This window comes from Taudactylus pleione, unplaced genomic scaffold, assembly GCF_031769625.1.
Source record: "Taudactylus pleione unplaced genomic scaffold, aTauple2 ptg000667l, whole genome shotgun sequence".
Taxonomy (NCBI): Eukaryota; Metazoa; Chordata; class Amphibia; order Anura; family Myobatrachidae; genus Taudactylus; species Taudactylus pleione.
The window spans coordinates 1,865,593-1,886,324 of record NW_028285069.1 but is presented as its reverse complement, the minus strand read 5'-3'; the positions used below and the strand labels follow the sequence as shown (position 1 = coordinate 1,886,324).

Genomic DNA, 20,732 nt, shown 5'->3' with positions numbered 1-20,732 from the left:
ACAAATAATAATTATTTGCCTTTATGAGCTACAGTAATTCGCTGTACCCTACCCTACAATTCCCCCATACCCTCCATCCTGCGTTTGGTTGTGTTGTTGCATTTAGTTAATTATCCTATATATTGCTGTATAGTTGTATTGCTAATCCCTGTATTGCAATGTGGACACATTGTGATTTCTTAAAAATAAAATATGATGATGATGATAATAATAATAATAATAATAATAATAATAATAATAATAATATTAAATAGGTGAATAAAGTAACAGACATATACATCAGATCAGTAACAGGTTAAAGTGGTCTATTTTACTCTGCAGCTGTAAATGGCTACATGTTTGGAAACCTCCCCGGTCTTGTCATGTGCCGGTCGGACAATGTCTCCTGGCACCTGCTTGGACTGGGCACAGAGATTGACATACATGGGACCTACTTCCAAGGAAATACTCTTACCCTGGGGGGAAATACCAGAGACACCGTCAGTCTGTTCCCGCACACAGCAGTCACAGCGTACATGCGGCCAGAAGAAGCAGGTATGACCGTGCATCATATCGGACATCCATGTACTAACAAAGAATTTCCTATGTAATTTATGGGTTTTATAAAAAGCAAAGGAAAACATAAATATAATGATGATTGATGAGGCATTTCATACCCCCAACAGTTCTGTGGTGCAGCCCCAATAACAAACAGATATGGCCACAGTGGTGGGCGTGGCTCGTAGAATTGGGGCAGGGCCTGTATATCTTAGGGTGTGGCCTATTTTGTACAAATTGTTAGGTTCTGAAAATCTTTTTGTTATAGTTAATTTTCAGCTCACTCACCCTGCTTTGAAGTGGTCAGGGATAGTGCATTCGGACCTACAGAATGCCCGCAAAGGAGAGGCGTTTGCTAATCTTGTGTTAAGCAGTGACCCGTCCATTTGTGTGATCGTGGTAATGAGGACAAGAGAGCAGTGTCATTTTGGGGCATATTTATCAATCTTTTTTTCTACTAAAATAATGCAAAAATTGGGGTTTTCACACCCTTTTCCACAATGTATTAGTATCACTTAAATGTATCAAAGGGCTTTTGGAGAAGTTTTCGTACAAATTTGCTAAGCAGCACCTTTGAAAGCTGCCGTGTCTTCAGCGGATTTGCCCGATGGATTTACATGAGCAATAATAAGTCGTATTTGATATTAATGCGCAGTTAAATCTAGCGGATGAAACCACTGAAGATGTAGCGGCTTTGAAAACACACAACTTAGTAAATTTGAGATGCAGTCAAAATATAGGCAATGAAAATATAGGCAATAATAAGGTCGACTCCAAGATCAAAATGTTGACATGGTCAAAATGTCGATAACCAAAAGGTTCGATATGGACATAAGGTCGCAAATTAAAATGTAGACCTGTAAATTTACCCCTAAGTGTTTAGACAGTGGAAAGAGCAGTGTCCACCAACAGTATCGTCTGGAGGCCTCCAGTATGCAGGAGGTTTGTGGTTCATATGTTTAATTTGTCAACTGTTTTTTCTTGGAACCTTAGGAGCCGTGTATGTTCCTATGATACTTTGCATTTTACGTTCAACCCAGGGCCGTAGCTAGGGTAGTGCGGCCGGTGCCATCGCACAGGGCACCACAGGTCAGGAGTCGCTGTTTGGGCCTGTCCAATTTCTGTTTATTATCATTCTTGCTTGTATTTTCCTCTTATTTCATCCCCAGCATCTCCTGGCCTCCCCTATCTCTTCCCTGGCCCTTCCCCATGAGGCCATGGCCCTTTTGTGGGTGCATTATGTCCCTTTGAAAAATGAGGGGGGCGCCAATGCTCTTTCTGGCACAGGGCACCAAAAAGTCTAGTTACGGCTCTGGTTCAACCAGTAGAGCTTTGAGTCATTGTTGTACGCATGGCAAAAGGCCCTTTATATGATTCTTTACAATACATTCTGGACCTCATTCAGAGCCGGTCGCACAGAGCGTGCGGTCGGTCTGAATGAGGGGAGGACCTCTTGAATTTTCAAGACGTCCTCCTTTGCGGTGGTAAGGCTGTGGGTTAACACCCACAGCCTTACGACCGCCTAAGGTGATGGTCGCGATGGTCAAGACCATCGCGACCATCGGGGCTTACGACGAGACCCTAGGGTAGGGTCTCCCTTGTCGTAAGCCCCGGAGAGTTTTCGGCTCTGTCTGAGCCGGAAGCTCTCCACTGACATCACTAGTGATGTCAGTGGGGCCTCCCCCAAACGGTAGGCGTTCCCATGGGAACGCCTCCGTTTGGGCTGCCACCCCCCTGGCCCGCCTTCCAAACGGGGCGAGCTGTCAATCAACATCGACAGCTCGCCCCCTTTGGATCGAGACCCGCTACAACCGGCGCTGTCGGTCGTAGCGGGTATCACGCATGCGCACGACGGCACCGGCGCCGTCGTGCGCATGATCTGTGGGGGGCCATCGACCCGGTCCAAGCGCATCGGCGCTAACAACCGGGTCTGAATGACCCCCTCTGTGCTTTCCCTGCAACATATAGGGATCTATTTATGTAGACCCTGTGCAAACTGTAAATCTGTATTGACACCTTCCAGATTTAAGTTGCTTCTGTATTTACCAATCCAGTGAAAACCCTGCTGCTATGCCAACAGCACCGACAGCTTAACGCAGTCAGCAAGGCAAGGAGTTCCTAAAGTGTGCAGATGTATTCGCTGGCCGCCTATGCACATTCTGCTTTTCCCCAGAGGGGACCTTCTGAAGCCTATCTGGCTTTGCCAGTCCCACCATAGATACGTATAGGATAATGCCATCTCAGAGCTGTTCGTAGCTTGCAGAATAACGCCACCCTCATTGACTTCTGTAGAACGAAGGTCAGCAGAGAACTGGAGAATTCTATTATTTCCGTTGTTAACCTATTGGTTAATTGTGAAGAGTTAAGTTAAGCCCTTTTCTCCACTAAAACACCAAAGAAAGGGGTTTCTCTCAGCTGTATACATTATTACCGTCCCATCTACATTTATCTGACATTTCAGAGCCTTTTACAGTAGGTCACGTCCATCATCTCTATTCCAGATAACTGTCTAGATCCAGGACTTACATACAGTACAGGGCTCCCATCATTTTGAAATGATAAACATGAAACGTAAATTTTGTTAAAGCCACGAAATCCAGCTGATATTCTTATATGCTGCCAAATAAAACATTTATAGTAACCTAACCATGGCATATCATGCCAGTTTGAGAGCATCTGAGGTCTGAATGACAGGAAATTAAGATGGACTCTGTCTTATGAAAACCAGGGCAATTGGTAGCCCTACATTCGAGCTACAGGTGTGGCCATGGTACTGTACTAAAATTTTTTTTTCGAATAGAGCCCATTGAGGGACATTTTAACTGGTGGGACATTAGCAGGTGCCCATTTTGTCTGTATATTTATAAATCCAGTTGCACCAGCCCTCCTGCAGGATCAGTAGCTCACAGGTGTGTGTTCTAACCTATTATATAGTGACGTCAGAGCTTTCAGACACATGGCAGTTATAGCTTATGATGCAAATCATACTAATGCTAGACATGTCTCTTTATCAGGTGTATTTGAAGTGGGCTGTCAGACTGTGGATCATTATGTCAGTGGCATGAAACACATGTATACGGTACAGGCATGTGATAACGCCACTACGGAGGAACGCCAGTATGGGACCATGAGAACCTATTTCATCGCAGCAGAGGAGGTGGAATGGGACTATTCCCCCAATAGAGACTGGGAACTCGAGAAGCATAACATCACTGAACATGAGAGGTCTGATGTACAATAATAATAACACTATGTTATGATGCCAGTACCACCTGTGATTAGACGTGCTGCAATATGACATGCCGTATAACATGTAATAGTATAATGTGCAGTATGATGCTGTGTGACTTCATCTCCAACTCTCTTATCCTCCTTGTCATCACTTAAACCTGTCTCTCCCCATCCTACACCACCACTCCCGCTGCCCTCTCATTTGGGGGTCTCCCACATCCTATGTCCTGGAGACCAGCGAGGTGGTGGCATGGGAATCCTTCTCTCCTCTGGCTGCACCTTCCTTATCTGACACCCAGAGCCCCCTCTCTTGTTTTGAGGCCCATTCAATCTGCCTTTCCCCCCCTATTTATCTTTGTGTTGCAGTTATCTACTGTCCCCCTGGCTCCACCTCTCACTTCCCAGATAAATTTGCTGCCTCACTTTCTCTCCCCTGAACTTCCATCCCTCATTCTGGGTGACTTTAATAGGAACATCACTCAGGATGAAACAGCTGATTGTTTGTAAAGGCGGAGAAATGCGTCAAGGATTTTGAATTCAGCAGTCTATTGTTTATCATGATTAGACATTCATGGTGTCTGGGCCATATTTGGAATATTGCAAATATTCCTGCCAAGATTCTGTATAATATACACACCCACTTTTTATGATCTCCCTCTCTCTCCCTCTCTCTCTCTCTCTCTCTCCCCCTCCCTCTCCCTCTCTCCCTCCCCCTCCCTCTCCCTCTCTCCCTCCCTCTCCCTCCCTCTCTCTCCCTCCCTCTCTCTCTCTCTCTCCCCCTCCCTCTCCCTCTCTCCCTCTCTCTCTACCTCTCTCTCCCTCTCTAGATAGCTGCATAATTGGAAAATTGAGTGCTTTGGAACTTTGAGCTATATATTGGTGCTTGCTTAGAGTAAGCACATGGTTGGCAGTCTCCACGTGGCTGCCCCTTCCCCCTCCTCCAGTACAGTTGCAGGGTAGACAGGGAATATCTCGGAGTGCGATGCACTGGGACTTGGCTGCGGTGGGTAACGTGATCTTCCTGATGGCGTTACCCATAGAAGCCTATGGGCTTCTCTCCGCCGAGTGCTGATATAAGGATCCAATCGGATCCCTCCCAGCACCCCTGGGTCATAGACCCGGAAGTCCCTCCACCGCAAAGGGACGCTCTTACTGGCAGAGCGGTCTTTAGCGGGGATTGTCATGCATACGATGACCGGCAGAATGCATCGCATCGCGAGTGCGATGCGTCATGCATCTCACCCGTAGTGCGGTGCAGTGTGAGACGTGCTATATGATGCAATATTGTGTAGCATTATGGTGTTATAAATAAATAATAAAGTCACATTTATTATGTAAAATGCAATTGAATGCAAATGCAAAAACAACATTAAGTTCAGCTAAGTACAAACATCTGTTGTCTTCCCCATTCAAAAAATGAATTGGGAATCTGCATTTCAATTTCAAATTAATAATTTGAATAGGTCACAGCAGTCACACTAATAGTAATAATATCAGTGGGAGGGAACAATCAGAAGCAGCTGCTCATCATCATCTTAATCAATGCATATTTTGCACCAGGATGGAACACCCGCATATTTATACGCACACACCCTAACAGGTGCATGTACATCTTGTTGTGGTCTGGATTAGTTAAATTTGCATAAACACGCTCTCATTGTACTCATCCAGCGCTTGCACGGCCCAACCCTCACCCGTTCTGCCTCTCTAAGGGCAATGTGCACCTGGTATGTGCAAAACGAAATATAGGGCCTGATTCAGAGCCAGACGCTCTGACAGAGCGCTCGCTCTGAATCAGGGTCGGCCTTCTGTTTTTTTAGAGCGGCCTCCTGGGTGACCAGCCACAGCTATAGCGAGCGGCCAGGAAGATGGTCGCGATGGTCAAGACCATCGCGAACATCAGGCTTGCGACGAGACCCTTGTGGTAGGGTCTCGTTGCCGCAAGCCCCAGAGTGCTTTTGGCTCTTTCAGAGCCAAAAGCACTCCCACTGACATCACTTCCCATGGGAACGCCTCCGTCTGGGCAGCCACGGCCCTGGCCCGCCCACCAAAGGGGGCGTGCTGTCACTCAACATCGACAGCACGCCCCCTTTGGTACGAGACCCGGAGCAACTGTTTGCCCGTCGCTATCCGGGTCTCGCGGATGCGCACGACGGTGCCAGCTCCGTCGTGCGCATGCACACTGGGCCGCCATCGACCTGCTTGCGAGCGAATAGCGCTCGCGAGCGGGTCTGAATCAGGCCCATAGTTCGCTAACTTGGCAGTAGCGCATGCAGGGGGGGTTTCTGAGTACCTAGAAACCCCCCCTGCCCACACACACACCGACAGCCCGAGCCTTCTTCCGCACGGGCTGTCAGAAAACTAGCCCTTCTGTTATTTCAGCTGAGGCAGGGAACCCTCTCTCTGCACTCACGTTGCGGGAGCTCTCCACAGCCCGGACAGGCACAATGGTGAGTTAACCCTTTGAAAACCTTCATGGTTTCTAGAGTGATTGCTTATGAATGCTTCAAGGGTGCCCTTCCAAAACATCACTAGCCCAGGCCCCGGTATGTAGATGTATGGATGTGTGTGTATGTGTATATATATATATATATATATATATTTAATTTAAGTTTTACATATATTTATATATATATATAAATATACTGTATGTATAGAAATATACAGGCGTGTATGTGTGTGTATGTATGTATGTATATATATATATATATTTAATATTAGTTTTGTTTTTTTTCCTGAGATTGGGGATTTGGAAACCCCCCTTTAAATATCCTGCGTTTGCCCCAGCTTGGTGCATAATTAATACTTTATTTATTTCCCCTCTGGGAGTTTGCAGAAGAGGAGATGCGGGTGGCCTGTCCCAGGAGAACACAAATCGCATTATCGTGGTCCTGTCCACTGTGGCGCATTGCCGGGAATCATAATATCGCACAGTGGTGAGGTGCCATGATAATGATTGATACAGTAGCATGCCACATCCAGCTCCTCTATCACTAGTGCAAGTATTAGCACCTCTACCTACAGTATACCACTCTAATGGTGGGTACACACTGTACAAAGTATCACGTTTGTACAGCCGACAAACAATATATCGCCCAGACCGCCAGCCGGTGTGTACACACAATATATCGGTGTACCACGTTGTTCATAGATATATCGAATCGGCAGTACAGCACTGCAGATGCAATATATCTGATAGATATATCGTGCACATCTGCCTGTGTGTACAGATATCACAATCGGCTCCTCCGGCCAGACATATCAGTCGGCTGATTGGTAAGCGGCACTACCGCTGGCCCTTCAGCTAAGTGTGTACCCCACACTAGACTGTAAGTGAATGTGCTTCCCCTCAAATATGGATGCATTTGCCCAAACATAGTAATGTGACTTTTACAGTACGGCATTAGGGCTACTCTCGAAAATGAGTTGTATTTCTTAATATAGCAACAAGAGACTTTTTGTAACATCATTAGAGTACATCAAAAAATGTCAAAAACGTGCAGCACCAGAAAACTGATAAAAGCGATTAAACACATAATACATATATTAACATGAGATGTATTTTTTCTTTGTTTCTGTCATTGTTCCTTTATATGTTGTGGATGTTTCTTTGTTTTCGCTAACTACATTTGTATCTACAGTAGTTTTCCTTTTGTCTGCTTTCAGCCCTGGACACATTTTTGTTAGTTCCGGAGAGGAACGTATAGGATCTAGGTACAAGAAAGTGGTTTACAGGGAATACACAGGTGGACAGTTCACGGAGCGGAAGGAAAGGAGCCCCGAGGAGGAACATCTGGAAATACTGGGTAATAACGGGACTAAAATGCTAATAAGTGTTAAATATTGGATGTGAGTCACGTTATGTCTTACAGTGCAACATTATTAGGAATCATATCAAAGTTTTATAAGAGATTTTATCAGGTATCTTCCAAGAGGGAATTGGTATGAAATACCGTCAGCCGCATGGCCGGCGGTTCGATTCCCGTCAGCGGCAACCCGACAGAAGCAGAGTGCGACGCAGCGGAAGCCCGACAGCGCTGGAAATCCCGATCATGGATAGGTAAGTATCCACTAACCTAACCCCCCTAACCCTAACCCTCCTTAGGGGTGCCTAACCCTAACTTCCCCCCCAAGTGCCTAACCCTAATCCCCCCTCTAAGTGCCTAACCCTAACCACCCCCTTCCCCGCTGCCTAAACCTAAGTCCCCCGGGGGGGTGCCTAACCCTAAGTCCTCCCCGGGGGTGCCTAACCCTAACCCTCCCTCCCCCTAGCCTAACCCTATCCCTCACAGGGGGGTGCCTAACCCTAAGTCCCCCCCGGGAGCCCTAAACCTAACCCTCCCCCCCCCGCGGCTGTCCGCTCGCGGCGCCCGGCATCACTACGATCGTGATGCTGGGTGCCGGTCTCCCAGCATCGGGGAAATGCGGGCGTCTATATCTAGACGCCCGGCATTTCACACATGCCGGGATAAGACAGTCGGGAAGCCGGCTGCCGGTATTTAGGCAGTCGGCTTCCCGATTGCCTCCCTTCCAAGAGACAGAGGGACTGATATTTATAGACCTATAATAGTAGTGATGTATCTGGGTGTCTTGAATACTGGATAAATACCATTGTTTCTTTGTGTATTATTTAGGTCCATTCATACGAGCAGAGGTGGGAGAGAGCATACTAATTGTTTTTAAAAATAAAGCCGCACGTCCATACTCCATATATGCGCACGGTGTCCAGGTGGTCGATCTTGGTGGCGGAAGCACAATTCAAGCCACGCAACCAGGTGTGTTAAGAGCATAAATTACCTAATTTGGCATATATGTTCTGAAAATGGGAGAGGCATATACTGTAGTGAAGTAAATGTGTCCTTAAAGGCTAATTACACCTTTACTGTATGTTAGATATTTAGAAATGTTACCCACCATGTCTTGGTCCCCACAACTTTAATTATAAGGGTTGGTCCTCCAGGAATCTCTTCTCTGTGCTGTTGGAGGTCCGTGGTACTGTAGGGATTTTGTGACGGTTGGCCTGATTCGCAGTTAATCTGCTAACTGAGCCTTATTTTGGCTCCACCTCCTGATCTGGTCATTGTGCCGATGGCCCTTGAGGACACCAATAGGCAGCCTGCAGTATGGGCCATTTATCCGCCGGTTCAAATCCTGACTGCACAAGCCCGACAGGAGGATATCCCGACTGGGGCTGATAAATATTCTAACCCTTCCCTCTCCCCCCCCCCCTAACCCTCCCTTAGGGGTGCCTAACTGTAACCGCCCCCCTAGTGCCTAAACCTAACCTGTCCGTCCCCATAGCCTAAACCTAAGTCTCACGGGGGGTGCATAACCATAACCTACCCCCGGGGGTGCCTAACCCTAACCCTCCCCCGCCGCGTCTGTACGGAGCTGCCCGGCTTACCTTCGTTCGGTATGCTGGGCAAAGAGCTCCCGGCATAGGTCTAATGACAGGCGTCGGGATTACGTCGCCTGTCATCAGTACCCTGCTGGGATTTGATAGTCGGGAAGCCGGCGGTCGGCATTTCGTCCTTTGGCTTCCTGACTGCATCCCCTACAGAGTATAACTGCATGTAACACAATTTTAAGCACTGTTTTCCGCATTTTTATACAATACACTTTTAAGAATATATATATATTATACTCTGCTGATTTCACATAAGATGGGGTGAAGGTGAGGACCAACCCACATCCAACATTTTATATATGATATCAGACTTTGCAACAGGAGGGTCAGGGAAGTGTCCTGGGTAGTTGGCTGAGGAACTTATCAGAACTAGTGGACTCGCGTGTCACCTATTATGTTAGAAAAATACAAGATCATGGAAGCAATTAACCACTGTCAGTTCAGCTCATATTCTCTTGTTTCGTTGTTTCGATTCCCACCACGGCCCTAACTGGGTGGAGTTTGTATATTCTCCCTGTGCTTGCGTGGGTTTCCTCAGGGTACTCTGGTGTCCTCCCACGCTTGGAAAATATACTGGTAGGTTAATTGGCTCCCAACAAAAATGAACCCTAGTGTGTAAGTGTGTGACCGTGTGATAGGGAACATAGGAGCTTATTCACACCCACTCGCTAGATGCGTTCGCTCGCTCCCTGCGTATGCAAATCCAGCGCACGCCCTGCAAGGCAAGCGATCGCTGGCCAAGGCATTAGCACGCCCACTATGTCTTGGCGTGCGATCACTTTGTGTATGCAGACGCCCACCAGCGAATCATAAGACGCCCACTTGCGCACGTCATCTCCAGGAAGTGCTTTAAACCATTGGTTCATCGAGCACCATCGGAGGCGATCGCAGTGCTTAAGGTTTACTGTACCCTGCCGCAAGCACTGCGAGCACTTCAGAGTGAAATGACGCTGCTTTTTAATTATGCACGCCTCTGAAACGGCGTTGAAGTTCATAAGCACGCCTGCGTTCGCACCTCCACTCCCCCGTTTCTAGTGGCCTGCCCCTTTTACTACCCACAAACGGCCTGTCCTGTCACTCACTCTGCTGGACTGTCTATGCTCAGTGAGCAAACACATCCCGGTCTCTCGCGCTGGTTTGCGCACACACATTGCGATGCGTACACATGCGCAGAAGAGCAACTATCGGCCAGCTACGAGCGTTCGCATCCTAGCGAGTGGGTCTGAATCAGGCCCATAGAGTGTAAGCTCCACTGGGGAAGGGAATAATGTGAATGGACAAATATTCTCTGTAAAGCGCTGCGGAATATGTGTGCACTATATATATATAACAGGCAATTATATTCAAAGAGATCGATAACTGAAGGACCACAGTAGATATATCCGATATCTGTTGCAGCACCCATTTAATACATACCCAGCTACAGTACTTAATTCATGTGACTGACATCTTTGGGTTGGTTAAAAAAAAAGTTTTTTGTAATACACCGGCCCCTTGGTTTAATGTTCCTTTAATAGCTTGTTCGAGGGACATCTAATGCAGGTGTAGCCACCCATGTGATTGGCAACATGCAATTATAATGTATGATGTTATTGTACGTATTGCATTTCAATGTGCTTTCAGGAGGAACAAACACTTATAGATGGAATGTCCCAGAACACTCAGGACCAGGGATTAAGGACACAGACTGTATAACATGGGCTTATTATTCCAAAGAAGATTTTGTGAAGGTAAAGTAATAAAAAAACTAGATTTATTTTATTTAGCTAAGTATCACTAATTCTCACTTACCAATTACTATCGATTATATGTAACATTAAAGGTCCTTTATGGATACCTGCTGTGCCTCCCACTACGCTTACGCCATTTGCTGGGTAGGAAGGAGCTGGGTGGGCTCAGCTGTTCATTGTCCAATAGCCCCTTTGCTGCTGAGAGTTTTCTCACCCCTGTGCTGAGCCCATATCTCCACGTTTGTGTCTTGTCACGTTCCATTACCCACACAAATTATACCTTAGGGTTTTTTTAGTTTTTTTTTTTTAAATCAGAAAATACCATTAGTCCTCAACTCACATACAATGTAACCCAAATGGCCAAAATAGTGTTTGTTTTTCTTGAAAATGCAAGAAAGTAACCTAAAATCAAATGTGTATATATATTTTTATATACACACCACAGAGAAATACCTGATGCGGTGTTCACTTCATTCTGAACACACCACAGGGATGGGGTCCTATAGCAGCCCCTGTCCCTGCATGTAAATGCTAATATATTTGGGCAGTATATCATTTCTCATTGCCGTGAATAAGAAATTACAATTATCTGGTCTGATATAAAATCATTAATAGCAGCCTGAAGAAACAAACCAAGGAAAAATGTCAATTACCACGATCCTCCTTATAGGCTGCCACAGGTTTTATGTAATATTTATTTTTTTTTCTGGGATTACACTGTAAGTAACATCCTGGTTATTATTCTCCTCAATCTAGCATTCCTTTATAATATGAGATTTATGTTGAATCATTTTGCATTTATGTAAATTTCAATACCTAGGACATCTACAGTGGCCTGGTGGGGCCACTATTAACCTGCAGGAAAGGTGTGCTAAACAGCAAGGGACTGAGGAAGGATATTGTCCGGGAATTCGCTTTGCTGTTCCTGGTGTTCGATGAAAACTCATCATGGTACTTGGAAGAGAATTTACAACATTATATTCACAAAGACCTCGGCGATATCACTAATACAGAAGAATTTGAAGAAAGCAACAAAATGCACGGTAAGTGCATCGTCAATCACTTATTTCATGGTCAATTGTACCTGTCACATACTGAGTGCAGATGAGCAAAATAATTAGATTGTAAGCTCTTTGGTCATAATTTCTGTTTCCGTACATGTTGTCTCTTATTTCGCACCGAACGCTTTTTGTCCATTATTGAAAATGTGCTATGTAAAAATGTATTTAGTTGGCATGCCAGCCTTACTGCCCCATAAACCTTTGTAGATTGCCAGCTGAAACAATTTAGTGTTTGAATAAGTTTCCACCTTCAGCTTAATTTATATTCCACAGATCTCACTTGACTGTTATCAATGCCAGGTACTGAGAGCAGCAGCCGGAGCACTGTTTATCAGAACCTTCATAGCCGCGGTGTGTTATCCGAGTTTGTAGGACAAAGCCTGGACAAGACTTAATAAAGTGGAGAGTGATAAACCACCAGCCACTCAGCTCCCAGCTGTCATGTTACAGGCTGTGTTTGAAAAATGACAGTTAGAAGCTGATTGGCTGGTGGGTTATCACTCTCCAGTTTATCACTTTTCAGAGCTTAGTACATCTCCCCCTAAGGGGTCTATTTATCAAGCTGTGAAAAGTGTGGAGAAGTGAACCAGTAGAGAAAGGGGTCTATGTACTAAACCTTGGCAAGAGATAAAGTGGATGGAGATAAAGTACCAACTAAACAGCTCCTAACTGCCATATTTTAAACCTTGCCTGTAGAGTGACAGTTAGGAACTGATTGGCTCCTCTCCAAGGCTTAGTATGTGTTCCCGCAGCGGCACAAGCTCGCACCTTATTACATAAGCTCCCATGTGACTCGTAGTCGGCTCAGGCCATGCAGTTCATCCCATAGTCATAGGAACCTATTCCCCCGTATGCTATGATTGTGAAGTCATCAGAGGTTTAAATCAAGACAAACAGTGTTACAAGATTTTTGGTGGGAAAAAAGGGCATTGTCCTCCAAAACACGGGACACATGGCAACACAACCCTTCAACTGTCAAAATGCAAGACGTCCATGAAGCTTCTACTGTATGACTAATAGGGATCTGTAACTTGTGGTGCCTCAGGACCAACCTCTAGACTGGAGACAAATCAAAAACATTGGTAACCCTTTCAGAGGTTGGGCCAGGTCTGGTGATGTAGTCATGAAAACTCCTAGCAACTCCTAGCAAGAATTCTGCTTTGCAATTGGTTAATAACAACAGAATTCCAACTGTGATTAAGTTGTGAAGTCGAAGTTTAGCACTGCCCGAGACGAGAATAAACAAATTTGCTATCATAAGAAACTACAGTACAGATTTCGTCAGTCATGTGCTAGGATTGGACCCGACACTGCTCTGTTTCCAAACGCGAGCGGCGGTGAACGGTGGTTGAATCCCGTGGAGAGCTAGAAAGGCCTGGGCATTGGAATCTGGTGCAAATTTGTGTCAGTCCATTTGTTTACAAAATTGTTTTTTCAAAGGTTAAATAATTCTGTGATTACAGAGAGCTGTAACATTACTGCCAACACCGTCTAGATTTTCTGGTGAGTAAATATTGGTATCTTCTTGTGATTCCAGCAATAAGTGGAAAGATCTATGGAAATCTCCATGGGCTAATCATGACAGAAGGTGAAAAGACCAACTGGTACTTGCTGGGAATGGGAAATGAAGTAGACATGCATACTGTACATTTCCATGCTCAGAGCTTCATTTATAAGGTGAGTGATTCGCAGATATACTACTGCTCTCTCATACAGTATTTACATGCTTTAAGTTGTCACGAGCAGGGCCCTCTCTCCCTTATGTCTTTCTTCTGCACTTTTCTTTTGTGGCTTTATCCTTGTGATCATGTGACTGTTGACATCATGTTGGTGGATTATTTAAATGAAGCTTTCCTATTTTAACTCCACTCCCTGTTGACTACTAATTGTGTATGCTCCAGTGCATGACCCAATTAGTCCCTGGCTACTCCCTGCATTACCAATGGGGCATATCTACGACCTTTCAGTGTTCCGACCTTGGCTTTGTTCGTTACTCTCTATTGGATTTTGTATGTGGCTTACCTGTGACTTCAAATGTCAGACCCAGGCTTGCTGGACCTCATTCAGAGGCGGTCGTTAGTTGCAAGCGGTCGCACAGAATCAGGGCGGCCGCTTGCATCCTGAACGACCGCCTCCTTGTCGATCGCTAAGCTGTGGGTTAACACCCACAGCTCTAGCGACCGACATGGCTGATGGTCGCGATGGTCAAGACCATTGCGACCATCGGGGCTTATGACCAGACTCTAAGGTTAGGTCTGGGCACTCTGCTCTGATTGAGCAGGAAGCTCCCCACTGACATCAGCAATGATGTCAGTGGGGCCGCCCCCAAACGGCAAGCGTTCCGGAGGGAATGCCTCCGTTTGGGCAGGCACGCCCCCTGCATGCCTCTCCAATTGGGGCGAGCTGTCACTCACCATCACCAGCTCGCCCCCTTTGGTGCGAGACCCCTAGCGACGGAGCGTCCGTCGCTAGCCGGGTCTCGCGCATGCGCACGACTGAGCCGGCTCTGTCGTGCGCATGCCCAGTAGGGCAACATCGAGTCGGTTGCGAGCGCTCAGCGCTTGCGACCGACTCTGAATGACCCCCTCTGTGTTAATTTCCACCAGCCTATCATGCTTGGAACCAGTACTAGTTTAATAATGCAGAATTACTTGCAGAACTTTGTCTGTAATATCTCCAGAAGAGCTGGTGGCTTGTGATGAGAGAAAAATATATGATGACCAGGCACTGACAATGCACTGCTTACAGCACCTTGTGATGCTCTATCTGTTCATGCTGCAAGTCCAGATTCAAATCCAGATCCTGGGAGTCATGCTGGAGCTCCCGAAGACTCTTCTCATTTAGGATTCCCATTCACAACGAAATTTGATGGAGATTCTAATGATTGCAGAGGGTTCCTCAATCAGCGTTCATGTCAATTTAAATTGATGCCCACACAAATTTCCCTTTTCCAAAGCATAATTTCTTTGCTCACTGGACAGGACTTGGCTTCTCCACTCTGTAAGAGAGATGACCTGCTGCTATAAAATTGTACTTCCTATGTGGCACCCATTAAGTAGGTCAATATGTGGTACAGTTGCCTTCCAGACTTCAGGATATTATTTCTTTTTGGGCAATGATTGATATCCTGCACTGTAAATGTGCCCAGGAGAGGGAGCAATGTCATCATTTTAAGAGTAATTTCTCTCAATTTCCAGAAGACCCAATACAAGTAGGCCTCTCCCATATTAGTCCAGAGCAACTTGAAATGCGTATGAAGAATAAATTGAGGGGAAATAGGTCATCTCCTTGCAACTGGTATTAAGCGTCTGGAGAGTGAGGGAACCTAGCTGGTACTGGGGAGGTCACATTGGGTACTATAAGTCACACGCTGGATCCTCAACGTACAGTGAGAACAGGTTGCTGATTCTTCAGCAACCTGATCTTACTGTACGCTCTTCTTAATTCAAGGGTGGAAAGAAATATCATCACAGACAGAGGGGTTTCCATGCTCGGGCTCCCAGTTGTGCCACTTACCGGTCCCCTTACACTCACTGCCATCAACCACAGTCAAATTCAGAATGACACAGTTGGTTCCTAGACTACTCTTCTTCATAAAGAGAAACCCCCAATCCAGCCCATTTCACTAAGAAATGTGTAGGATGTGGGAGATTTTCCACTTTTTCGAGAGTCAATGGGCCTCCTCAAATATTCAAGACGACTGCCCATGCATTCCAGGAGAGTGGGTAAGAATGTGTTACTGTAGCTGCATCCTGATTTAATGGTGGTGGATGACAGAGATGCTGCTACCCTTACAGCATTAAAGGACTTTGGGCCTGATTCAGACCCGCTCGTAGTGCCTGATCAAAGGGGGCGTGCTGTCGATGTTGATTGACAGCACGCCCCCTTTGGTGGGCGTGCCGGGGGCGTGCCTCCCTGACGGGGGCGTTCCCAAGGGAACGCCTACCGTCAGAAGCCGGCCCACTGACATCACTAGTGATGTCAGTGGGAGTGATTTTGGCTCTGATAGAGTCAAAATCACTCCGGGCCTTGCGGTTGAAAACCTCAACTGCAGGCTCCGGCTCGCAGTGGCAATGGTCGCGATGGTCAAGACCATCGCGGCCATCAAACTGCACGCTCGTATAGGCTGTGGGTGGTGACCCACAGCTATACGAGCGTCCAGGAGGACGCTCCATAATTATGGAGGGCGGCCCTCATTCAGAGCGTGCGCTCTGCTCAGAGCGTACGGCTCTGAATGAGGGCCTTTATTTGTTCCCAAATTATATCATGCAGCTGAATGTTGTAAATTCCACCAGCGCGGACAACAAATGGCAAGTCCATAGTATACAAGTTATACAATATATTGCTACCTTCAGGGAGATGGTCGTCACATGTAAATGTGGAAACATGGTGGATGAAATGATTGGAAGATACTCGGCAATCACCAATCTACCCAAAGTTGTCTACCTAAGAACCTTTGCTAACTCACCACTGATTGAATAAAAACTACACCTGGCTGAGCTACAGTATCTGACAAATAACAACCATGCTTTTGAAAAACACTTCGTATCTACAGAATTCTACATTGTGCATAGCAGCAGTACTCCTAGATTTGGAAGATACTACTTCAGTGCACCACCAGAAACCCCATCCTCAGCTCTTACAACTTAAGTGACAGAAACAACATAGAGGTTCTATCACTGGAATGCAAGAATTCTTTTTTACATGAAATATAAAAATGTAAACCAAACATGCCTTCAGAATTACAGAAATTACGCCAACTGCTGCTAACAAGACTTGCCCAGCCAAACGTAATTGAGCACGTCAACTCGCCTGAATGGGTTTCACTCTTACTTGTGACTTCTTTGTAGCCCCCAAGAAGAGTCCCAGAGTAAGCAGCCATGTCCGATGGAAGGGGGGGGGGGGGGAGGCGAGGTGTCTTAAACACATCTCCGTGGCCCCACCATCCGCTGTTAAAAGTCGCAATTTGTTGCATCTTACCTTGGGGTGGGTCTACAATGACTCAATTCAATGCAAAGTGCATGATCACACATTTCAGTTGTAAAGTGAGCGGCATCTGGTGGAATGATCAACTCTATAGGCAACAGATAAAATTGCAGAGGCCTAACCCAAATGCACCATCTCCAAAGCTGGCACCTCGTACTGTCAGAGTAAAGCTAGACAAATATAAGGATCATAATGACAACCGTTACAGGGCAAAGAAGCTGAACTTTGAAAGTGAGAGAACCTGCAATGCTGAAAAAAAAAAGGACAAACCAGGTTTTCTTCAACACTGCAGGTCCTAGGGAAGAAACTCCTGTATGTATTGTCAGATGGTGGCATATAGACAGGGCTGTTGAGGCATCCATGGGACTCAGGTACTGAGAAGGGCGTGGTTTAATACCTTCCCAAACAAATTAATGAAAAATGCTACGCACGGTGCAGGTCAGCAGCTGGCCTCCGTCAGGCCCAGTTAATTAGTACCTGTCCCATCTGCATTTGGAACATCACATACTCATCTCCTCCTTTTCATAGGAGAAATTATGAATCTGAGGATTATAAACCGCTCTGGACGATTGTCCCAAACTATTGAGAGATGACACATCTGACAAAGTGCCTGTTAGAAGTACTGCCAGAGGCAGAGGGCCACCAGGGATATAGACTATGTAAGGTAAATATGAAAAGAACCTTGCAGGAAATTGGAAAATTGTTGTCATCCAGTTTGGTCAATCCTCCTTTTATGAAATGAAGGCCTATGTGGTGTATTACTGGTTTACAACAGAAGGTGGCAGTATAGGACAGTCTGAGCACTTGGGTAAGGAAATCAAGATGTTTGTCTTCTTTGCTAATTGCATCCAGAAATCAAGTCCTGGATGAAAGTGCGCACCGCGCTCTGCGTGTTCTGGTTACTACACAATACGTGCTCAGTATTAGTATTTATTTTTTTAATTTTGCATTTCAGAAGGACAAGGAGCACCGCGCAGATGTATTTGATCTCTTCCCTGGAACTTATCAGACAATAGAACTGGTGGCGAGTAACCCTGGGACCTGGCTGCTCCACTGTCATGTCACGGATCACATTCATGCCGGCATGGAGACAACTTTTACCGTGAAGCGGCGGTCAGGTATGGAGTGTGGTGATGTCAACTATTCTGCCAATATCTAAACTTTTCTCTCATAGGCCCTGACAGAGGGGGGCATAGCTCCCTATAGTCGGCCGAAAATGGGGGCCACGCCCCCTAAGTGACGTTATTTGGAAGCCTGCCCGCATGGCACACTTCCAAATAACGTCACTAGCTGGGCTCCCCCCAGCCCTCTCCCAGCACTGAATGGATGCTGCGCGCAGTATCCATTCGACTACTCCGGGGTCCGGCAGCGCCACACAGCTGCGGCGGTGGGGATCCCCAACCTCCCGATTTGACCACCAGCGGCCCACTTCGGCCCACGGGTGGAACAGTGGAACAGTACTGTCCTACTGAAATCAGGATGTTGGGGAGGGGTGCGCCGTCTATGGGGTGGCGACCCTATTCGACCGTACTGGTCGAACACCCCAAGAGTCGGCCATGTGCAGGAAGATACAGTGGCTGCTGGCTTCCCGGAACCAATACATGCCTGCGCCATGCTGACCCCTGCAGCTTCACAGGAACCGGTTCCTAGAAGTGGCATACTGCAGTATTCCATCCCACATCAAGCACTGGGAATCAGTGACGCCCGGTGGGGGGAGGGTTGTAGTGCACGTGGGGAAGCTGTGTGCCAACAAAAAGGGGCGTGGCCTCGCAGACAGTGGCATGGCCTCTCTGATAGGGGGCATGGCCTTGGGGCCTGAACCCCGTTTTAGTTACTCTGTGAGTCCCGGGGGTGCGGACTGCCCCCGGAGATTACTCTATGTGCATTGCCGGCTCCCTCACTGTGTCAGGAGCCGAGTGCTGCATGTAATGATACAGTGCAGCACCCGGCTCCTGTCACTGAGGAGGAGTCTGCATTTTAGTGTCACCCCTCGGTGGGTGACATCCAGGTATGACCCACACCCCCCTTGTGACGCCACTGCTGGGAATTTAGTGTATCCGAGACTACATATTACAAGGAGTGTGTCCCCCTAGTGCTTAACCCTAATCCTTCCTTCCCGTAGCCTAACCCCAACCCTCCCACTAGTGCCTAACCCTAACCTCAGCTCTCACAGTCTAACCCTAACCCTCCCCAAAGTGTCTAATCCTCCCCTCCCGCAGTCTAACCCTAAACCTCCCCCTAGTGCCTAACCCTCCTCTCCCGCAGTCTAACCCTAACCCTCCCCTCCCGCATTCTAACCCTAACTCTCCCCCTAGTGCCTAACCCTCCCCTCTCGCAGAGTCTAACCCTTACCCTAGTGTCTAACCCTAATCCTCCCCTCCCATAGCCTAAATCTAACCCTCCCCCCCTAGTGCCTAACCCTCCGCTGCTGCAGCCTAACCCTCCGGTCCCAACAGAATCTCTACAATGACAACATCATAACTATTGACAATGGGGTGTCAACATTATAACTACATCCCATTACATGCAAGTAATATATATCCATGCACATTCAGCCAAGGATGGATCACTGGATCATGCGTTCTGTTTTCCCATTCACACCATTGATGTCACTGGATTCTAGTGATGTCATAAATTGCATTTCATGACTTTTGATAGAAACGCCACGGTGTGTAAGTGACCACCGAAATGCAATTATGAATGCCTATAATTTCAATAATATCTAAGTGAACATAATAGGTAATTATAAATAGACTCATTATAACTATCCAACTACTCATATTAACTATGTTTTTGTTTTTTTCTTCAGACCAAGGGGAAAATACTACTCCGCCGGGTAAGAGAAATATCAGTAGCGTTGTATGCAATTGTTAGTGTTATCAGCCTTTTACGTTACATTTTGTTTGTGTTCCAGATTCTGATAGCGTGACTGGGGTGCCGTTCCTGGGACGGGTCCTTACCGTGAGCCAGGCCAATGCTGCTCTCCTGTCTCTCCTATTTCTTGGTTTGGTCCTTTTGGTACTTCTGGTTCTAATGCTGACAATTCTCAGATGTACACAGAAAAGGATGCATTACAACACAATTTACAATGGTTCACTCCCAATGAACAGTATATGAGAACCCAGCAGCGATGAACTATAGGATCACAGGAAGTGCCTTCAAAATTTACTACTACGGTACATGTTTACATTTTTCGGAGATGTCTGAGCGCCCGGAACTATGTAGATAGAAGATGAGAAGACAAAGGGTTTTCTATGAGAAACCAAGGAACGTGGTGAGAAGGTGACATCGTTCCTTAATGACTAACTGACTGGCAAAGAGCCGGAAAACACTAACAAGAGACTTTGGATGAAAAAGAGATTTACAAATCGTTAACCAAAAAAGTGTCGCAAGCCAACAAAATAATTTTATTGCATACTACTATACTACCTAACCTACTGCATAAAAGTGGAAGCATCATCAAAATATAAATACCCAAGAGCATATCAGTGACCGCAGTACAGTACAGTCTCTGTGACCATCATATAGTATTAAATTATTGAAAAAAGAAAAAGAGTTTGAGAAAAGTATATGGCGCACATAGAACATTGAATTGATCTAAAAGATAAATCTTTATTAGAGATACATTAAAAATTGGTGGAAATAGCACCAAGATCAGCGAAATATCAATAAAAAGAAAGTGATATATTGTGACAATTGTGAGAAGTGTCTGTGAAAATGTTTATATTTATATTAAAATAAAAATTACCCCACCTTGTGTCTCCATTTATTATTATATTA

General features: G+C 46.1%; 1 protein-coding gene across 2 annotated transcripts in view; it reads left to right on the top strand.

The window, feature by feature from the left end:
* The window catches only part of LOC148478263 (ferroxidase HEPHL1-like), a 91,937-nt gene extending 71,407 nt beyond the window's left edge, over window positions 1-20,530 (top strand). Inside the window, exons 11-20 of one of the 2 annotated variants that reach the window (XM_088455730.1) lie at window positions 322-534; window positions 3,552-3,762; window positions 7,435-7,574; window positions 8,403-8,543; window positions 10,799-10,905; window positions 11,726-11,948; window positions 13,504-13,643; window positions 17,908-18,070; window positions 19,762-19,788; window positions 19,867-20,530. In XM_088455730.1, the coding sequence (XP_088311856.1) occupies window positions 322-534; window positions 3,552-3,762; window positions 7,435-7,574; window positions 8,403-8,543; window positions 10,799-10,905; window positions 11,726-11,948; window positions 13,504-13,643; window positions 17,908-18,070; window positions 19,762-19,788; window positions 19,867-20,069 (1,568 nt within the window). In that variant the 3' untranslated portion in view covers window positions 20,070-20,530. Of the gene's footprint in view, window positions 1-321; window positions 535-3,551; window positions 3,763-7,434; window positions 7,575-8,402; window positions 8,544-10,798; window positions 10,906-11,725; window positions 11,949-13,503; window positions 13,644-17,480; window positions 17,574-17,907; window positions 18,071-19,761; window positions 19,789-19,866 lie in introns of those variants that run through there. The other variant, XM_088455731.1, reaches the window with a different exon arrangement.
* Window positions 20,531-20,732: the final 202 nt, after the last annotated feature.